General features: G+C 53.5%; 1 protein-coding gene across 4 annotated transcripts; it reads right to left on the reverse strand.

Annotated features, from left to right (window-relative positions):
- Nucleotides 1-3,542: 3,542 nt before the first annotated feature.
- Nucleotides 3,543-18,386, reverse strand: TNIP2 (TNFAIP3 interacting protein 2). 4 transcript variants are annotated; one of them, XM_016951175.4, is made up of 6 exons: nt 18,004-18,386; nt 9,555-9,845; nt 7,324-7,413; nt 6,575-6,823; nt 6,265-6,384; nt 3,543-4,397 (listed from the first exon to the last, which is right to left on the reverse strand). In XM_016951175.4, exons 1-6 carry the CDS (start codon nt 18,277-18,279, stop codon nt 4,134-4,136), a joined length of 1,290 nt encoding a protein of 429 aa, XP_016806664.1. In that variant the 5' UTR covers nt 18,280-18,386; the 3' UTR covers nt 3,543-4,133. The 4 variants fall into 4 exon arrangements, with proteins under 4 accessions (XP_016806664.1, XP_024211698.1, XP_024211700.1 ...); XM_024355930.3 differs by having other exon boundaries at nt 3,543-3,769; nt 18,004-18,373; XM_024355932.3 differs by having other exon boundaries at nt 17,939-18,326.
- Nucleotides 18,387-18,610: the final 224 nt, after the last annotated feature.

Here is an 18,610-nt window from a genome sequence, read left to right on the forward strand (position 1 = left end):
ACAGCTCTTGGCCTGTTACTGGGCTTTGGTGGAAACTGAATGTTTGACTATGGGTCATCAAGTCACCATATGACCTGAACTGCCCATCATAAACTGGGTGCTTTCTGACCCATCACCTTAAAGTAGGTCGTGCACAGCAGCATTCCATCATCAAAGAGAAGTGGCACATATGTGATTGAGCTCAAGCAGGTCCTGAAGGCACAAGCAAGTTACATGAGGAAGTGGCTCAAATGCCCATGGTCTCCACTCCTGCCACCCTGCCTCCTCTCCCCCAGCCTGCACCAATGGCCTCATGAGGAGTTCCCTATGATCCGTGGACAGAGGAAGAGAAGACTAGGGCCTGGCTCACAGATGCTTCTGCACGATATGAAGGCACCACCCAAAAGTGGACAGCTGCAGCAATACAGCCTCTTTTTAGGACATGCCTGAAGGACAGCAGTGAAGGGAAATCTTCCCAGTGGGCAGAACTTGGAGCGGTGCACCTGGTTGTGCACTTTGCATGGGAGGAGAAATGGCCAGGTGTGTGATTATGTACTGATTCATGGGCTGTAGACAATGGTTTGCCTGGATGGGACTTGGAAGACAATGGTCAGGGGCTTGAAAGAAGCATTATTGGAAAATTGGTGACAAAGAAATTTGAGGAAGAGGTATGTGGATGGACCTCTCCGAGTGGTCAAAAACGGAAGATATTTGTGTCCCCTGTGAGTGCTCACCAATGGGTGAACTCAGCAGAGGAGGATTTTAATAATCAAGTGGGTAGGATGACCTGTTCTGTGGACACCACTCAGCCTCTTTCCCCAGCCACCTGTCATCGCCCAATGGGCCCATGAACAGAGTGGCCATGGTGGCAGGGATGGAGATTACACATGGAGATTCAGCAACGTGGCCCTCCACTCGCCAAGGCTGACCTGTCCACAGCCACTGCTGAGTGCCCAATTTGGCAGCAGCAGAGACTAACACTGAGCCTCAATATGGCACCATTCCTCAGGGTGATCAGCCAGCTACCCGGTGGCAGGTTGATTATACTGGACCTCTTCCATCATGGAAAGGGCAGAGGTTTGTCCTCACCGGAATAGACACTTACTCCTGATGCGGGTTTGCCTATCTTGCACGCAGTGCTTCTGCCAAGACTACCATCCATGGACTCACAGAATGCCTCATCCACCATCATGGTGTTCCACACAGCATTGCCTCTGACCAAGGCACTCACTTTACAGCTAAAGAAGTGTGGCAGTGGGCTCATGCTCATGGAATTCACTGATCTTACCACGTTCCCCATCATCCTGAAGCAGCTGGATTGATCGAACGGTGGAATGGCCTTCTGAAGTCAGAATTACAACACCAACTAGGTGACAATACTTTGCAGGGCTGGGGCCAAGTTCTCCAGAAGGCCATGTATGCTCTGAATCAGCATCCAAGATATGATATTGTTTCTCCCTTAGCCAGGATGCACGGGTCCAGGAATCAAGGCACTCAAGTGGAAGTGGCACCACTCGCCATCACCCCTAGTGATCCACTAGCAAAATGTTTGCTCCCTGTTCCCATGACATTATGTTCTGCTGGCCTAGAGGTCTTAGTTCCAGAGGGAGGAACGCTGCCACCAGGAGACACAACTATTCCATTAAGCTAGAAGTTAAGATTGCCACCTGGACACTCTGGGCTCCTCCTACCTTTAAGTCAACAGGCTAAGAAGGAGTTACGGTGTTGGCTGGAGTGATTGATCTGGACTATCAAGATGGAATCAGTCTCGGCCGGGCGTGGTGGCTCACGCCTGTAATCCCAGCATTTTGGGAGGCCAAGGCGGGCGGATCATGAGGTCAGGAGATTGAGACCATCCTGGCTAACACGGTGAAACCCCGTCTCTACTATACAAAATACAAAACATTAGCTGGGCATGGTGGCAGGTGCCTGTAGTCCCAGCTACTCAGGAGGCTGAGGCAGGAGAATGGTGTGAACCCGTGAGGTGGAGCCTGCAGAGAGCCGAGATGGCACCACTGCACTCCAGCCTGGGCGACAGAGCGAGACTCCATCTCAAAAAAAAAAAAAAAAAAAAGATGGAATTGGTCTCTTACTCCACAACGGAGGTAAGGAAGAGTATGCATGGAATACAGGAGATCCATTAGGGCATCTCTTAGTATTATCATGCCCTGTGATTAAGGTCAATGGGAAACTACAACAGCCCAATCCAGGCAGGACTACAAATCAGGAATGAAGGTTCGGGTCACTCCACCAGGAAAAAAACCACCATCTGCTGAGGTGCTTGCTGAAGGCAAAGGGAATACAGAATGGGTAGTAGAAGAAGGTAGGCATCAATAACGGCTACGACCACATGACCAGCTGCAGGAACCAGGACTGTAATTGCTGTGAGTATTTCCTCCTTTTGATAAAAAACGTTTGTGCATGTATACACTAGTACTAACAAAATCTCTTCATTTTATTTCCTTTCTCCTTTATTGTGTGACATAAGATTTATTGACTTCACATCAGCATTTAAGTACTGTCAGTCACCTTGGCCGGGTGCGGTGGCTCACGCCTGTAATCCCAGCACTCTGGGAGGCAGAGGCAGGCTGATCACCTGACGTCAGGAGTTTGAAACCAGCCTGGCCAACGTGGCGAAACCCCGTCTCTACTAAAAATACAAAAATTAGCCAGGCGTGGTGGCAGGCGCCTGTAATCCTAGCTAATCGGGAGCCTGAGGTGGGAGAATCACTTGAACCTGGGAGGCGGAGGTAGCAGTGAGCTGAGCCAAGATCACACCACTGCACTCCAGCCTGGGGAACAAGAAACTCCGTTTCAAAAAACAAAAAGTATTGTTACCTTTATGTAATAGTATTATTTGGGTTGGGGATTGGTGCATTTCCGGTTGTATGAAGGATAGTTATGTTAGGCATAATTGTGACTTTATTTTTATCTTTATTTGAAGATTATTTATTATCTCAGGACTATGTATGGGTTCAAGTAGACAAGGGGTGGACTCGTGATGGTTAATACTGAGTGTCAACTTGATTGAAGGATAGGAAGTATTGATCTGGGTGTGTCTGTGAGGGTGTTGCCAAGGAGATTAACATTTGAGTCAGTGGGATGGGGAAGGCAGATCCACCCTCAATCGGGGTGGGCACCATCTAATCAGCTGCCAGCGTGGCCAGAATAAAGCAGGCAGAAAAATGTGAAAAGAGAGACTGGCCTCGCCTCCCAGCCTACATCTTGCTCCGTGCTGGATGCTTCCTGCCCTTGAACATACGACTCCCAAGTTCTTCAGTTTCGGAACTCGGGACTGGCTCTCCTTGTTCCTCAGCCTGCAGACGGTCTGTTGTGGGAACTTGTGATCGTGTGAGTTAATACTTGACACATTCCCCTTTATATATCTATCTGTTCCATTAGTTCTGTCCCTCTAGAGAACCCTAATACAGCCAGGCTCCCACTGACCCCCTTGTCTTGGTGCCCTGGCAGAAGGCAACAGCAGGAGTGTTTTCCCATGCCAGCTGCTGTAAATACTGTTCAGTCCCTGCACCCCAGCTTCCAACACAAATTCTCAGAGCAGCCACAGTAGCAAGAACGTTTATTATAAAAATAGGTGAATAAAATAAGTGTGCTTTAACTTCCGGCTGGATGACAAATGCTACTGAAATGCAGTTTCTCAGTGCAGACATGTGGCTCGCAATGGCGGGGGTGGCCACCCCAGTGTGACGTGCAGCCGCAATACTCCATTTGACTGGTTCGAGGCAGAGAGGCGACGCTTTATTCCATAGAACAGGATGGGGCTCCCACCCTGGGGACCATACAAGTGACTCCCTCAGGCAGCCACCCCTTTCTAGGCAGGCTGGGGGAGGGGCTGGCACGCCAGCACCAGACAGCTCTGTCTTCAGCCTGATGGAGACACAGACTGGGACCTCCCTCTGCCAGATGTTCCTGACCCCATCTCCACCTCCAGCCTCCAGCCTCACTGGCAGTTCCCTGTGACCCAGCCTGTTCCATAGCCAAGGGACCAAAGTGAACGATCACAGTGCCCCTCACCTATTCTAGGAGCCTTGGCTCTCAGTAGAGCTCAACCCATGGCATCTGAGAGCACCCACCCTGTCCCTGAGGGCAGCTGCGCCGGGCCAGGAGGCCGCAAGGGCACGGGTCAGTCTCGGTCACTGGCAGCACTCAGCCACATGCCTGAGGAGCTCTTCCCCTTGCTCGTCACTGAAGCACTGCAGGCAGTGAGGGCACTGAAGGTCCCCCTGGCCTCTCTGGGCCGCGCCAGGATGCCCGCCCTCTGCAGGGGGTTCCGGCTGCTGGGACCCAGTCCCAGGCCTCCAGCCACCAGGCACCATAAGCTCTAATGCGTCGGTGGCCAAATACTTGGCAGTTTTGCTCCCAGCGTGAATCCGGCCGGCGTCTGGCTCTCGAGAATCCTGGAGAAAAGGCAAGGGCCTATTTACGTGGGCTGTGCTGAAGGCCACAAAGCCGGGCCTCAGGTTCCAGCAACTAGAGGTACTTCACCTATCCCTGAGCGGAACTTCAGCCCCTCACTTTGCTTCCTGCTGCGCCCCAGAGCCCAGACAAGGGGGCGCTCAGTGAATGACTGAGGATCACACACACGCTCCGTCATGTGCTCATGAAGAAGTAGGCCCTGGCGTGGTCCACTCCCCAACCCCTTGGTGGAAGTCCTGTTCAGTTGGACCTATCGGCCCCAGGAGACCTGACTGAGAAGGTGGCCCTGATGACGTGGCCCACAGGCCACCACAGAGTGGAGGTGGCAGAGCCTCTGGTGGGGAGCTGGGCAAACGGAGTCCCAACCCTACTCTGCACCTCCTCTGTGGGGCCTGGGGCTGCTGAGCACTCTGGGGCTCAGGGGGTCCTTCAGGAGCAGCAAGAGGTGTCCCTGGCTTGGCCCCACCAACCACCTGGCATGATCTGGCACATGTTCTCCAAACATCCGTCCTGAAGCACTGCAGCCTATGGCCCTCACTGCTTGCCTGGGAACTTCATTCCAGTAGGCCTTGGTGCTTCCACTTCCTGTCTGAATGTGGACTTTCCCCAGTGGGACTACAGCTTATCACCCATGCCTTCAGCACCACTGTCCCTGGCTGGGCCATCTAGGGACTGAGCAACCCTCGAGGGGCCACAGGCTACTGTTGAAAGGGACCCAGAGGCCACTTAGTACAAGGTCTGCAGGCCCCACCAGGAACTTTACCCCCGGGGGTAAGAATCTGGGCCTGCAAGTCTGGAACCAGTTCATCTGGTCCAAAATCTTCAAGAGGCGGCCTGAGACCATCCTCACGATTGTACCAATAGCGCTCCTTCAATCCAAATCACATGCTTCCTTGAATTCATGAAGGCCAGAAAAACCTGTCCAGCCCTCTGCTGCGGACTTAGTCCCAGGGTTAGTCCCATAATCCACCATGACTCTCCCGTGCCCTTCATGCGGAGGAGAAGCAGAAACCACTGAGGCCCAGTGGCTGCTCGGAACAGGGCAGTGGGGGTGGCCTCACAGCCCCAGGGTCCCTGTTCACACCCTGAAACACAGCTGACGTCCCAGCTCCAGCCCGGGACGCATCGATTCTCAAGAGGCATCACTACTGTTCAGCCTATGCCAGGAGAGGAAGCTCTTTGAGTGGGGCCCAGGCTATTCCCAGGGCCAAAAGTGTGTTAGGTACTTGATGAGGAGCTAAATAAACTTCTCCTGGATTTTTGCAGAGCACAAGTCAGTGAGGAGAAGGAAGAGGCCATGGGTCACACACTGAGGAACTTCATCGGTTCCCATTCATGCCAGGCCTCCCTCAAGGCACCCCATGGTAGGAAAAGCACTGAGCCCAGGGGTGGGGTGAGGGGCCCCTGCCCTGCAAGGCCCAGCTCTACGTGCCAGGCTGAGCTGGGGATGTTCCACTGGACACCCAGGGCCATCACATCTACATGACAAGGTAAGCGGGGTTCCCGCCTCACAGACAGGTCAGGACACCTAGGGAGCTCACACTTTGAGGCCCGAGATATGCTCTCTGACTGCATGACAGTGACGGACGGGCCCTGAGGACAGCCACCTCTGCTAAGACAGGCCGCCATGCCAGCCTCCTCCATAACTAAACAGTATAACAGGGAGGCTTTCCATGACCACGCCCAGGTACCAGGCCAGGTGGCTCTCCCCACAGCAGGGAGGGGCTCACCACAACCCTCATCACCAGCAAATCAGGGCCTTGGCAGACACAGAAAGGCTCTAATCTCATGAGAAGAGAAACAAAAACACTAAACCTAAGCAGGAAGAAAAACGCCCTCATACTCTACCTGTCTCCAGGACACCTGGTGCAGCAAAGAAGCGACCTTTTCCTCCAGTTCTTGAATCCTACTTTGAGCCCGTTCCCGATCGGCCCTTTCTGACATGAAGTCATCCTTGTAAGCGAGAATCTGAAGAGAGGCGAGACACACATTTCTGCTCAAGGAAGGAGGAAGCACCCCCCTAGGCTTCTCCCACCCCCACCGTGACCACTGCCCACTCAGTGCCACCAAGCCTTCAGCCCAGCCTGTCCCATGATTTCGGCCACCACCGGCCAGCAGACATCTGGTCGGTGCCGTCCGGAGCCCGAGGGACAGACACCTGCTGTTCCAGCATCTGCACCCGCTCCAGCGCAGCATCCCGGGCCGTCCTGGAGGCCGCCAGCTCCTGCTTCACTTCGGCACAGTCATTTATTTTCTCTTCCAACTGTCTGTTGAGCCGGGAGATCTCCTTCCTCATCAGCTCGGGCTCGTGGGGGATCTGCAGCCCCCTGAGCTGCGCATGGAGCCCCCTCACGTATTCGTCCCTGCTGGCATCGTAGCGCTGCCACTTGGCATTGAGGTCTTCAACCTGAAGAGGTGGAGCCGGAAAGCTCACGGTGAAGGCAGCTGACAAAGCTGCTCAAGCCAGTACCCAGTGTGAATTATGTATTAGCAGTGATTCGCTGAGTGAGAGTTTCCTCTTAAATGGAAGCTGCCCCTCCCTGTTCTGTAGAGAGCAGACACTAGGCCCGCTAAAGAATCCTGAGGCAGCACGATGACACCCGTACGCAAGCAGCATGAACGGAGGTGGACTCGGTGCAGCTTTGCTGTCTTAGAAAATGGACCTCCTGCTGCTAACTCTTGCATCTCCTTTACTGACTTGTGGATTAATTTTAGGGGGATGGAGATGGACAGGACATGTCCCGTATGTCGTTTTAAGCAAAAAAGTCCAGTCTCTAGGGACTGTGTGTATCAAGTCCTAGTGGCCAGAGGGCGGGGAGCGACTCTGGGCATCAGCCAAGGAAAGAACCCTCACTTACAGTTTGTAAGCCGTGTGTTCTTCTCAAACGAAATGTGAAAGACACTCACGTGAGTCACCTTCTGTTTTAACAGTCGATTTTCTTCCTGCAACTTCTCAATAACACTCTGGACAGAGGTGTGCCCATCTGTGTGTTCCGACTGCATGAGGAAGGGACAGAGAGAAGACACTCTGTCACATACAGCAAGAGGGGAGAAAGCTAGACCCAGAGGCTGAGGCCACAGATTATCACTGCGTCCCCCAATGCAGCGGGTAGTGATCATTCATTTGGTAGAGAAGCAAAGCAGGGACAAGGGACCACCTTCTCCCTGCCCAGGCCCACCCCACCCGGCCCAGGCCAGAGCCCGGATGGAAGGTCTTCAGGCCACACCACCTTTCACACTGTCCTTATCCCGTCCCACCTACCAGTTTGAGCTGTTTGTCTTTTAAATATTTGGAATGTAAATATTCTAAAGCCATAATGTCTGCAGGGATTGGCACACCAGACATGATAAAGTCTTCTCATTGCCAGAGATTTGCCATTATCACAGACAGCAGGGAAGGCAGGAAGCTGAATCCCATTGTAAACCAGAGGATCTCCAGTGAGGGGGCCCCCAGCTGCCCAGGGTGGGCCTGGCCATGCACCCTGCTTACCTCCTTTGGAGCCCATGACACTGTCCTGTCTGCAGACAATCAGGTTCAACCAGGTGATTCTGGACACAGCAATCTAACCTCTGCCCCACGCAGGGTCAGGAGTCACAGAAGCCACAACCCAAACCAACCCCCACTAACAACTACAGAGCTGAATGAAAAGTCTCCTGAAACTCGTGTGTACCCTACAATTCTGACTGTATCTCAGTGACATAATTTTTGAGAATTCCCCTCAAATGACAAAGGAAGTGCACGTCCTAACGCAGCCTACACCGGGAAGCCCCGGGTGACTCAGCTGAGTTCAGGGCTGAGAAGTGACACTTATTTAGAGACTGTGATGAGGGCCTACCCTGCCACTGGCCCCACCCCCGCCTCAGGCTCAACACTGTGTGTGGCTCCTTTCAAATCCCCAGAGGGAAATGACACAGTGACTCAAAATCAGACCAGAACACCCTGCCTCCGCCCAGACGGCACTTTTCCTCTGGTTTCTGAATGCAGCTGTGTCCTCTCTGAGGTTCCCCGCCTGGAATCCACCCAGCTGAGGTGGGCAGTTCTCAGACCAAGCTTCTCCCCACTGGGCGCCTCGGTGAAGCTGCTGATGGGTGCGGGATGTACTGTCTGCCGCAGAACATCCCAGCGCGTGTGTTTCTGCATGAACCTTGGTGCTGCCTCAGAGAACTGCCTAGAAAGGACCCGAGCGAGAGGCCCTGTGCCCGGCAGTGCGAGTGAGATGGGGCCTCAGCCTGGGTGAGATGTGCACGGAGTGCCTCCATTCCCCTGCCTGCCACACACAGACCACCACAAGCACCAGCAAGATGGAAGGTGCCTGGCTCACAGTGGCCCACACCACCTGGCACACATGCCTTGGGCCACTGCTCCCCTACTTTTCTGCCTAGGAGCCCCCTGGTTTCTCCTGATGCTGAAACTCCCACAGTCCTTCTCTCTCCCACTAGACCCCACAGAGAGCTACAGCCCAGATCCAGCCTATCCTGGAGGTCCAGCGAACCCTTCTTTGGCCCTCACTGTCACTTGGTGCTGCTGCCCCCGGCCCTTGCTTTGATGATGAGGAGGCTGTGGCCCTGAGCCAGGTCTCCAAGCTTGTGGGAGGCTGTGCTGCTGGCAAGGACATGCCTAAAGCCAGCTTTGGAGATGGCGGTTCCAGCTGTGCCTACATGCACTCAGACACACTGAGCCTGAAGAAGGCGGGCACTCACGGTCCTTCCAGGAGTTTGGGGTGTGGAACTGGAGGCACTCCCCATCCCCAGCAGTACCACCTGGCTCTGCTTCAGTCTCCTCGGATGGAGGATGTGACTACACTTCCTCCAGGCAGCTCTGCCACGCTCAGCTCTTCCTCCTCATCCTCAGCTGAGGCAGATGAAAGCCAAGTGCCATCTCCCACCTGGGAGCAGGGTCGGCGACAGGCCTGGTGCTGGGCAGTGAGGTGGCTGCCTGCTTTCCTATTACATTTTGCATGTTCCATCATTTTAAAAGAAACCCTTGGATGAGTGAGCTTTGCCCCGTCAGCTGACTCTCGTTACTGAGAACAGAAGTGCGTTCTGGGGCACCCCCCAACCTCTGTGATCAGGGGCCTGTAGGCGATGCTCCCAGCACACAGGGGTCTTCACCACACTCTGCTTACACTGTGGCCTACCTGGTCAGGACTTCTCTCCCCCACATTCCTTTGTGCATGCTGTCGTTCATCCAGACACTTGGCCAGATGCTGACACATATGGGCGGTGGCGGTCAGCGTCCTCCGCAGCTGATGGGTCTCGTTGGCCAAGGAGCGGCACAGGACGTCACTGGCGGCCCGGGCGCGCTCCCCTTCTGCCATGCTCCTCCGTAGCAGGACGACTTCCTTCTCTCGCTCGTGTTGGGGCTGGCTCAGCAGCTGCTGCATCTCCCTCTCTTTTTCTTCTAGTCGCTCAGTCAGCCTCTCAATTTCCTAAGTGGAAGATTTAAAAGCACAGTTTACTGAATTAAAAGAAGCAGTGTCAAGAGCAAATGTTCAGAAAGCAAAAGAAGACCTGGTGTGGATGCCCCATCACTAGACACAAACATACTCAGAAGTCAGGCGTTTGAACTAACAATCCTGACGTGGATGCTCCATCACCAGACACAAACATACTCACTCAGAAGTTGGGCGTTTGAACTAACAATTACTCACTCAGAAGTCGGGCATTTGAACTATTAACTCTGGAGTTTTTCAGCCTACAATGTTCTGTTCTGAAACTTCATCTCAAATTTTTTTTTTTTTTTTTTGAGACAGAGTTTCACTCTGTTGCCCAGGCTGGAGTGCAGTGGCACAATCTTGGCTTGCTGCAACCTCCACCTCCCAGGTTCAAGCGATTCTCCCACCTCAGCCTCCTCAGTAGCTGGAATTATAGAGCCCACCACCAAGCCCAGCTAAAAGAATTTTTTTTTTTTTTGAGACGGAGTCTCGCTCTTTCGCTCAGGCTCGAGTGCAGTGGAGCAATCTCAGCTCACTGCAAGCTCCGCCTCAGAGGTTCACGCCATTCTCCTGCCTCAGCCTTCCAAGTAGCTGGGACTACAGGCACACGCCACCACGCCCAGCTAATTTTTTGTATTTTTAGTAGAGATGGGGTTTCACCATGTTAGCCAGGATGGTCTCGATCTCCTGACCTCATGATCCGCCTACCTCGGCATCCGCCCACCTCAGCCTCCCAAAGTGCTGGGATTACAGGCGTGAGCCACCACGCCTGGCCCAATTTTTATATTTTTAGTAGAGACAGGGTTTCACCATGTTGGCCAGGCTAATCTCGAATTCCTGACCTCAGATGATCCGCCAGCCTTGGCCTCCCAAAGTACTGGGATTATAGGCGTGAGCCACTGCGCCCAGCAATTTTTTTAAATTTTTTTTATTTTTTTGAGGCAGGGTCTCACTGTCACCCAGGCTAGAGTGCAGTGGCACAATCATGGCTCACTGCAGCCTCGACCTCCCCAGGCCCAAGCGATTCTCCATCCTAACCTGAGTAGCTGGGACTACAGGCACGTGCCACCGTGCCTGGTTAACTTTTTTGTATTTTGTAGAGACAGGGTTTTGCTGTGATGCTCAGGCTGGTCTTGAACTCCTGGGCTCAAGAGATCCACCCGCCTTGGCTTCCCAAAGTGCTGGGATGACAGGTGTGAGCCACCACGCCCCGCCAAATTCTATTTTCACAAGCAAGTTCATAATTTTAGATTTCATATCATCAAAATGTTTTTTTGAGATGAGGGTTTCGCTATATATAGCCCAGGCTGGTCTTAAACTCCTAGGCTCAAGCAAATCCTCCCACCTCAGCCTCCTGAATAGCTGGGACTACAGGCTCAAGCCACCACACCCAGTTATCATCAAATTATCAAAGTGGCAATTCCAAGCACTTTTTTGATGGGAAAGGTAGAAACTCCACTGTGGTGGGCAACCCCAAAAAGATGTCCACAACCAAACCTCCCATTCCCCAGTATCTGGGAATGAAACCTTACTTAGAGATAGGGTCTTTGCAGATGTAATTAGTTAAGGTGAGGACAAACTGGATTAGGACGGGACTGGTGTCCTTGTAAGAAGATGGAAGTCTGGACAGACAGAGAGAAGAAGGCCACGTGACAACAAAGATAGGAGTGACGTCTTGTCTTGTGGATAAAGGCCAAGGAACACCAAGGATTGGCGGCCCCCACAGGAAGCTGAAGAGGCGAGGAAGGTCCTTCCCTAGAACCTTGAGAGAGAGCCGATGCCTTGGTTTCTGGCTTCTGGCCTCTAGAACTGTGAAAGATTAAATTTCTGCTGCTTGAAGCCCCCCAGTTTGTGTTACTTTGTTACAGCAGCTCTAGGAAATTAACACACCCAACCCCAATTACTTCTTAAAGAATTTAAAAAGGTTCTTAAAATGACAATTTTTTTTTGAGATAGGGTCTCGCCCTGTCACCCAGGCTGGAGTACAGTGGTGCCACCATGGTTCACTGTAGCCTCCACCTCCCAGACTCAAGTGATCCTCTTGCCTCAGCACCCTAAGTAGTTGGATTACAAGTGCATGCCACCGTACCTGGCTAATTTCTGTATTTTTTGCAGAGACAAGGTTTCACCATGTTGCCCAGTCTGGTCCTGGACTTGAGTGATCCTCCTGCCTCAGCCTCCCAAAGTGCTGGGATTATAGGCACGAGCCACCACATCTGACCTGACAATTTTTTAATATCTGGCCTTAAATTTGTGCTTTTCCGTTTTCAAAGAATCCTCCAAAATAAACAGTACATTACATGAAGGAGGTGAAGCAGGCTCAACTAGTCCATCCCACAAGTGAAGAAACAGTTTCAGAAAAGTCACGGAGGAGCCCAAGCTTCCCCTAGAAGTGGCGGGAGAAGGGTCCAGCCTCTGTGTCTAGTACTTGAGGTGAGAAGGGACAGAGACCGGGAACCTAGAATGTTCTCATCACAATGGAACAAAATACTAAGCCCTATTACTGCGAGAACCCTGATTATTATTATTTTATTATTTTAGAGACAGGGTCTTGCTCTGACACCGAGGCTGCAATACAGTGGTATAATCACAGCTCACCGAAGCCTTGAACTCCTGGGTCCAAGTGATCCTCCCATCTCAACCTCCCAAATAGCTGGGACCATGGGCTCGAGGTCAAGGCTGCAGTGTGCTGTGATGGTGCCACTGCACTCTAGCCTGGGTGACAGTGAGACCCTCTTCAGGGATAAAGGACTTTGAGCAAAACCTGACTTCTGGTTTTGTTTTTTTTTTGATAGAGACAGGGTGTGGCTATGTTGCCTAGGCTGGTCTTGAACTCCTGGCCTCAAGCAATCCTCCTCCTGCCTCAGCAGGGGTCACTGTGCCCAGGTAAAATCTGATTTCGGAGCCTCCTTCCTGCGTTGGTCAAATGCTGACAGTAGGAGAAACAAACAGCTCCACAAACACGAGGGCAGCATGTCCACAGCTGGTAGATCCTGAGGGCGTGGCTCTCTCTTGCCTCCACACCCTAGTACTCAACACTGAGCCCAGCCCCACACAGATGCCCAGTAAATGGGAATAAGACTGGGCCATACAGAGACAGATCAGGACGCAGGCTCTATGCTCAACCCGTGGGGGCAGGCCAGCCCTGCAAAGGGCTGCCCCACTCATCCTCCCCTCGGCAGCATGAGGGCCCCAGGACTCCTCCAGCCCCCGGGCTTCTAGCATTTGTCACTGGCTCTGAAGTTGCAGAGCTTTGTGCTGGTTTATCTGTCTGAGTGCCTTGTCCAGTTAGTAACAGTTCTTAGGACACAACAGCACCTCGACCACTGTGGTCAGAAAACAAGGTACGAGCTGGAGTTGTGGGTCTACACACACAGGCACAACACATAGACTAGTCAGCGACTGGGCTGACATCTCTCAGGAAAGCCTGTCGCCGGGACCCACAACTCCATAGCTCCACGCTCAGAACACAAAAGTGTAAACAGCTCTATTAATAGTCTTGTGGATTGGCCTTAAGAGGCACAGTGGCCTCTTGGCTTTTAGCGCTGTGGCAACAAAGTATCACAAACTTGGTGTCTTAAACAACAGAAGCGTATTCTCCCAAAGCCTGTAATCCCAGCACTTTGGGAGGCCGAGGTGGGAGGATCACTTGAGCCCAAGGGTTGGGACTAGCCTGGGCAACATGGCGAGATCTTGTCTCTACAAAAAATACAAAAAACATTAGCCAGGCATGGTGGTGGGCGTTTGTAGTCCCAGCTACTCGGGAGGCTGAGACAGGAGGATCACTTAAGCCCAGGAGGTCAAGGCTGCAGTGAGCTGTGATCATGCTACTGCACTCCAGCCTGGGCAACAGAGTGACCCTGTCAAAAAGAGGGGAGGGGAGGGGAGGAGAAAAGAAGAAAGAAAGGAACAAGGAAGGTGGCCCGGGGCGGTGGCTCATGCCTGCAATCCCAGCACTTTGGGAGGCTGAGGTGGGTGGATCACGAGGTCAGGAGTTCAAGACCAGCCTGGCCAACATGGTGAAACCCTGCCTCTAGTAAAGATACAAAAAATTAGCCAGGCGTGCTGGTGGGCACCTGTAGTCCCAGCTACCCAGGAGGCTGAGGCAGGAGAATCGCTTGAACCCGGGAGGTGGAGGTTGCACTGAGCCAAGATCCTGCCACTGCACTCCAGCCTGGCGACAGAGCAAGACTCAGTTTAAAAAAAAAAAAAAAGGAACAAGGAAGGAAAGAAAGAAAAGAAGAGAAGAGAAAAGAAAAGAAAGAGCCAAGAAAACAAGCAAAGCAAAGCTAAGCTAAGCCGGAAGGGAATGGGGGCTGATACGCCAGGACCAGGCAAAGCCTATGAAGCTGGTCCCTAGAGTGGTGACAGGATGGGGTTGGGCAGGACCAGGTTGCACAATGAATTGGTGCCATTATTCCAGAAAGTATTAACTGGAGGGGCTTTGTAAAGTTATCCACTCAGGCCTTGTGTTACAGATGAGGTAAGGTCTCAAGTCCAGCTGTGGCTGCACTGAGGACCACAATTCTCTGGCCTGATCTTGCCCCATCACACACTGACCGCAGCTTGATCACAGACGCACTGGTCAGCTCCTCCACACTCTGAGCCTCAGCACTCTCTCTGGGAGCCCTCAGTCCCTATTGGTCCAGGGTTCCTGCTCCTAACGGGCTCTCATAGATGAGAGCAACCTAGCAACGGCTTGCTTCCTGCTGTGTCTTTAACTCTGCACTGCCACCTCAGTGAACCCAGGGCCTGCAGGAGGTGACAAACCTCTCCATTCTTCCACAGGTTCCGTGACCAGCCTCAGATTGAACGTTGGGATGAGCAATAAATATGTAATTGCATAAAATAGCAGATAAGGCCAGCACAGTGGCTCACGCCTGTAATACCAGCACTTTGAGAGGCCGAGACAGGAGGATCCCTGGAGGCCAGGAGTTTGAGACCAGCTTGGGCAACATCATGAGACCCCTTCTCTACAAAAACTTAAGAAGTTAGCCAGGTGTGGTGGCTCATAGTCCTTGTGGTAGGCTCTTCGCCTATAGTCCTAGACACTCGGGAGGCTGTGATGGGAGGGCTGGTTGAGCCCAGGAGTTCAAGGTTACAGTGAGCTATGATGGCCCCAAGGCATTCCAGCCTAGGTGGCAGTGTCACAGACCAAGACCCTGTCTCTAAAAACATAAAAATAAAAATAAAAAAACAAACAAAACTAAATAATTAAAATGTTCCTTAAATAATTAAAAATCCCATGCTGGGCGTGGTGGCTCATGCCTGTAATCCTAGCACTTTGGGAGGCCAAGGCAGGAGGATCACTTGAAGAAAGGAGTTCTAGACCAGCCTGGGCGACACAGCAAGATCCCGTCTCTACAAAAAAAAATAAACAAAATTAGCCAGGTGTGATGGCACACTCCTGTGGTCCCAGCTATATGGGAGGCTGAGGCAGGAGGATCACGTAAGCCTAGGAGGTTGAGGCCGCAGTGAGCCATGTTTGTGCCACTGCACTCCAGCCTGGGTAACAGAGTGAGACCCTGTCTCAAAAAAATAAAAAAATAAAAATCCCAAAACAAAACCTACATGCTTACATGTTGGGAAGACAGGACCAGGGCCAGTAATACTGGGAACACAGAACTAATTCTATCTGAGGCTACCAGGAAGCTGCAATAAGCTGCTTGGTGAGTGGCCAGATACACAGGACACCAGGGAACACATGTGAGCGGAACACTAATGGCCACCAGACTGCAAGTATACTGCTCTGGTTGTGAGGTCCCTGCATCCTCTGTCCCACCAACATTCTGGAGATGACTTCGGAGTGTCCTTCCGGGTCCTTGGTCTGTACTCATCTGTTGGCTCCTGGCATCCACAACTCTAAAACCTGATGGTGCAGGCCAGGTGACCTCTAAACTTCCCTTCTGCTCTACTGAGTCAGGATGTACCTTCCAGAAAGAGGGAGAGAGTGGAGTAGGGGAGACACTGGCTGCTGAAAGTATTTTAAATGATGTAGATACTGACAACCTAATATTAAGTACAACTGTATACACAGCATGAAAACAACCATGCCAAGTGTACACACACCTTATACACAGAGGAAAAACAGGAAGAAGGCATGCCAAGAGATTAACACTAGTCATCCCTGCACTGTGGGACTACAGCGGCTATTTTATTCTTTATTTTTCAGATATTCAAAATTGTTTTATAATTTTTTTTCTTTTTTAAAAAGGGCATGTTTCTTTTTCTCTCTAAAATCAGGCTGTGGGGCCAACCCTGGAGACAAAAACTATCTTTCGCAGACTACTGCCTTTGCAGGCTTAGTTTCTTTCCTGGGAAAACTAGGATAATAGCCATGAATCAAATGGAATAATAGATGCCAGAGCTCACCCGAATGTTTCAGATGCTTGCAAATACTATTGCACAAAAAAACTGTTACTTATACTGCTGTTGTGGTGTTATGGTTTATCATCAAAAAACAGACATAAACATCATAGACAAGGACAAAGAGAAGAAAGTCAGGATTTGCGTCTTTTTTTTTTTGTTTTTGAGACGGAGTCTCGCTCTGTCGCCCAGGCTGGAGTGCAGTGGCACAATCTCGGCTCACTGCAAGCTCCGCCTCCCGGGTTCATGCCATTCTCCTGCCTCCGCCTCCCAAGTAGCTGGGACTACAGGCACCTGCCACCACGCCTGGCTAATTTTTTGTATTTTTAGTAGAGATGGGTTTTCACCATGTTAGCCAGGATGGTCTCAATCTCCTGACCTCGTGATCCGCCGCCTTGGCCTCCCAAAGTGCTGGGATTACAGGCATGAGCCATCGCGCCTGGCCCCTTGTGTCCATTTTTAATTTAATTTTTTCAGACAAGGTCTCACTTTGTCACCCAGGTTGGAGTGCAGTGGTGCGATCTTGGCTCACTGCAACCTCTGCCTCCCAGGCTCAAGTGATCCTCCCACCTAAGCCTCCCTAGTGGCTGGGAGCACAGGCACGTGCCACCATGCCCGGCTAATTTTTTGCACTTTTTGTAGACCGGGTTCCACCATGTTGCTCAGCCTTGTCTCGAACTCCTGGGCTCAGGCAATCTGCCCGCCTTGCCTCCGAAAGTACTGGGATTACAGGCGTGAGCCACTGCACCCAGCCTAGGATGTGTGTCCTTTATCAGACACAGGGGCTGTATTTGCCATTGCTCCCAGCATAGAGTTGAAGCGCCACTAGTGAAAGACACACGCATGGGTGAGGGCTGGAAGGGACTCTAGAACACAATATGAGTACACGACCTCGGACCCAAGACACACGTGTGCGTAAACACACACACACCATACACACCCCTCAGAATGTGTCTCCCACACACACACCTCAAAACACCCCTAAGAACCAACCGGAACATACACACTACACAATACAGCATACACACACCCCCCTCGGAATGTGTTCCCACACACGAACCTCAAAATACCCCTAAGAGCCAACCTGAACATACACCACACACACACACAACCCAAGAACTGCACCAACCCCCATCCTCAGAAGCCAGTGCCTCCTCACCATCCCCCCAGGACCCAGTGCCCTCCCAGCCCCCCAGGATCCAGCATTCCCTTATCCCCTTCAGAACCTTGCACCCTCACCCCGCAGGACCCAGGGCCCCCTCACCTCCACCAGGACCTGGTGACGCCTCAAACCCCCCAGGACCCAGCACACCTCAGCCCGTGGTGTCCCCTCATCCCACTCAGGACCCGGTCCCCCTCTCTCCCCTAGGACCCAGGGTCCCCTCACCCCCCAGAAGCTGTTGCCCTATCACCCCCAGGACCCGGCACCCCCTCAACCCCCAGGACCTGATGCTCCCCCAACCCCTCAGGACCCGGCACCCCCTCAACTCCCAGGACCTGGTGCTCCCCCAACCCCTCAGGACCCGGCACCCCCTCAACTCCCAGGACCTGGTGCTCCCCCAACCCCTCAGGACCCGAGGCCCACTCAACCCCAGGACCCAGTACCTCGTCAACCCCAGGACCCGGCACCCCCTCAACCCCCAGGACCTGGTGGCCCCTCAACCCCCAGGACCTGGTGGCCCCTCAACCCCTCAGGACCCGGGGCCCGCTCGCTCACCCACCCAGGACCCGGCGGCCGCCACACGCACTCTCGCTCCCGCAGCTCCTCTGGTACCCGCCCTCGTACCTGGCGCATCTGGGCCTCGGCGGCGCCGCCCTCCTGCCTTCGCAGCTGCTCCCGGAAGCGCGCAACCTGCTCCAGCAGCGCGTCCACTAGGGACGGAGCGGCGTCCCCCTCCAGCGCGGCCAGGCGGGCGCGGAGGCGAGCGATGAGGGCGTCGCGGGCAGCGAGCTGGTCCTGCAGGCGGCGCAGCCGCTGTCCGGCCTCGTGGTACAGGGTGCAGAGCGCGGCAGCTGCGCGCGGGGCCTCCTCCCAGCCGCCCGACCCCGGGTCCCGGGACATGGCTGTAGGCCTGCCCGGGAGGCCGCGCGGCCGCCGGCAACTTCCGCGCCCGGGCCCCGCCGGCTGCCGCCCTTCCCGGAACTTTCCCCGGTGCGCCCCGCCCACCCACAACAGCCCGGCCCCGCCCTCCCCCGCGCAGCCCCGCCCTCCCCCGCGCAGCCCCGCCCTCCCCCGCGCAGCCCCGCCCGACGGCAGCCCGCCCAGCCCCTTCTCGCCCGGCCCCACCCCTCCCACCGCCTACAGCCTGGCCCCGCCCCTGCCGTCCGCACCCGTCCGGGAGAGTTGGCCCGGCCCCCGAGGCTGTCCACACCCCAGCTGGTGCTGGGCTTAT

Source organism: Pan troglodytes, chromosome 3, assembly GCF_028858775.2.
Source record: "Pan troglodytes isolate AG18354 chromosome 3, NHGRI_mPanTro3-v2.0_pri, whole genome shotgun sequence".
Classification (NCBI taxonomy): domain Eukaryota; kingdom Metazoa; phylum Chordata; class Mammalia; order Primates; family Hominidae; genus Pan; species Pan troglodytes.

What these genes read in the sequence shown, in the direction of transcription:
- TNIP2 (XM_016951175.4), bottom strand. Translation starts at nt 18,279, where the DNA reads ATGTCCCGGGACCCGGGGTCGGGCGGCTGGGAGGAGGCCCCGCGCGCA. An exon ending in CCGAGGCCCAGATGCGCCAG is followed by an intron (nt 9,846 to 18,003) that starts GTACGAGGGCGG and finishes TCTTCCACTTAG; the next exon opens with GAAATTGAGAGGCTGACTGA. An exon ending in TGCAGATGCTGGAACAGCAG is followed by an intron (nt 6,385 to 6,574) that starts GTGTCTGTCCCT and finishes GCCTCTCTTCAG; the next exon opens with ATTCTCGCTTACAAGGATGA.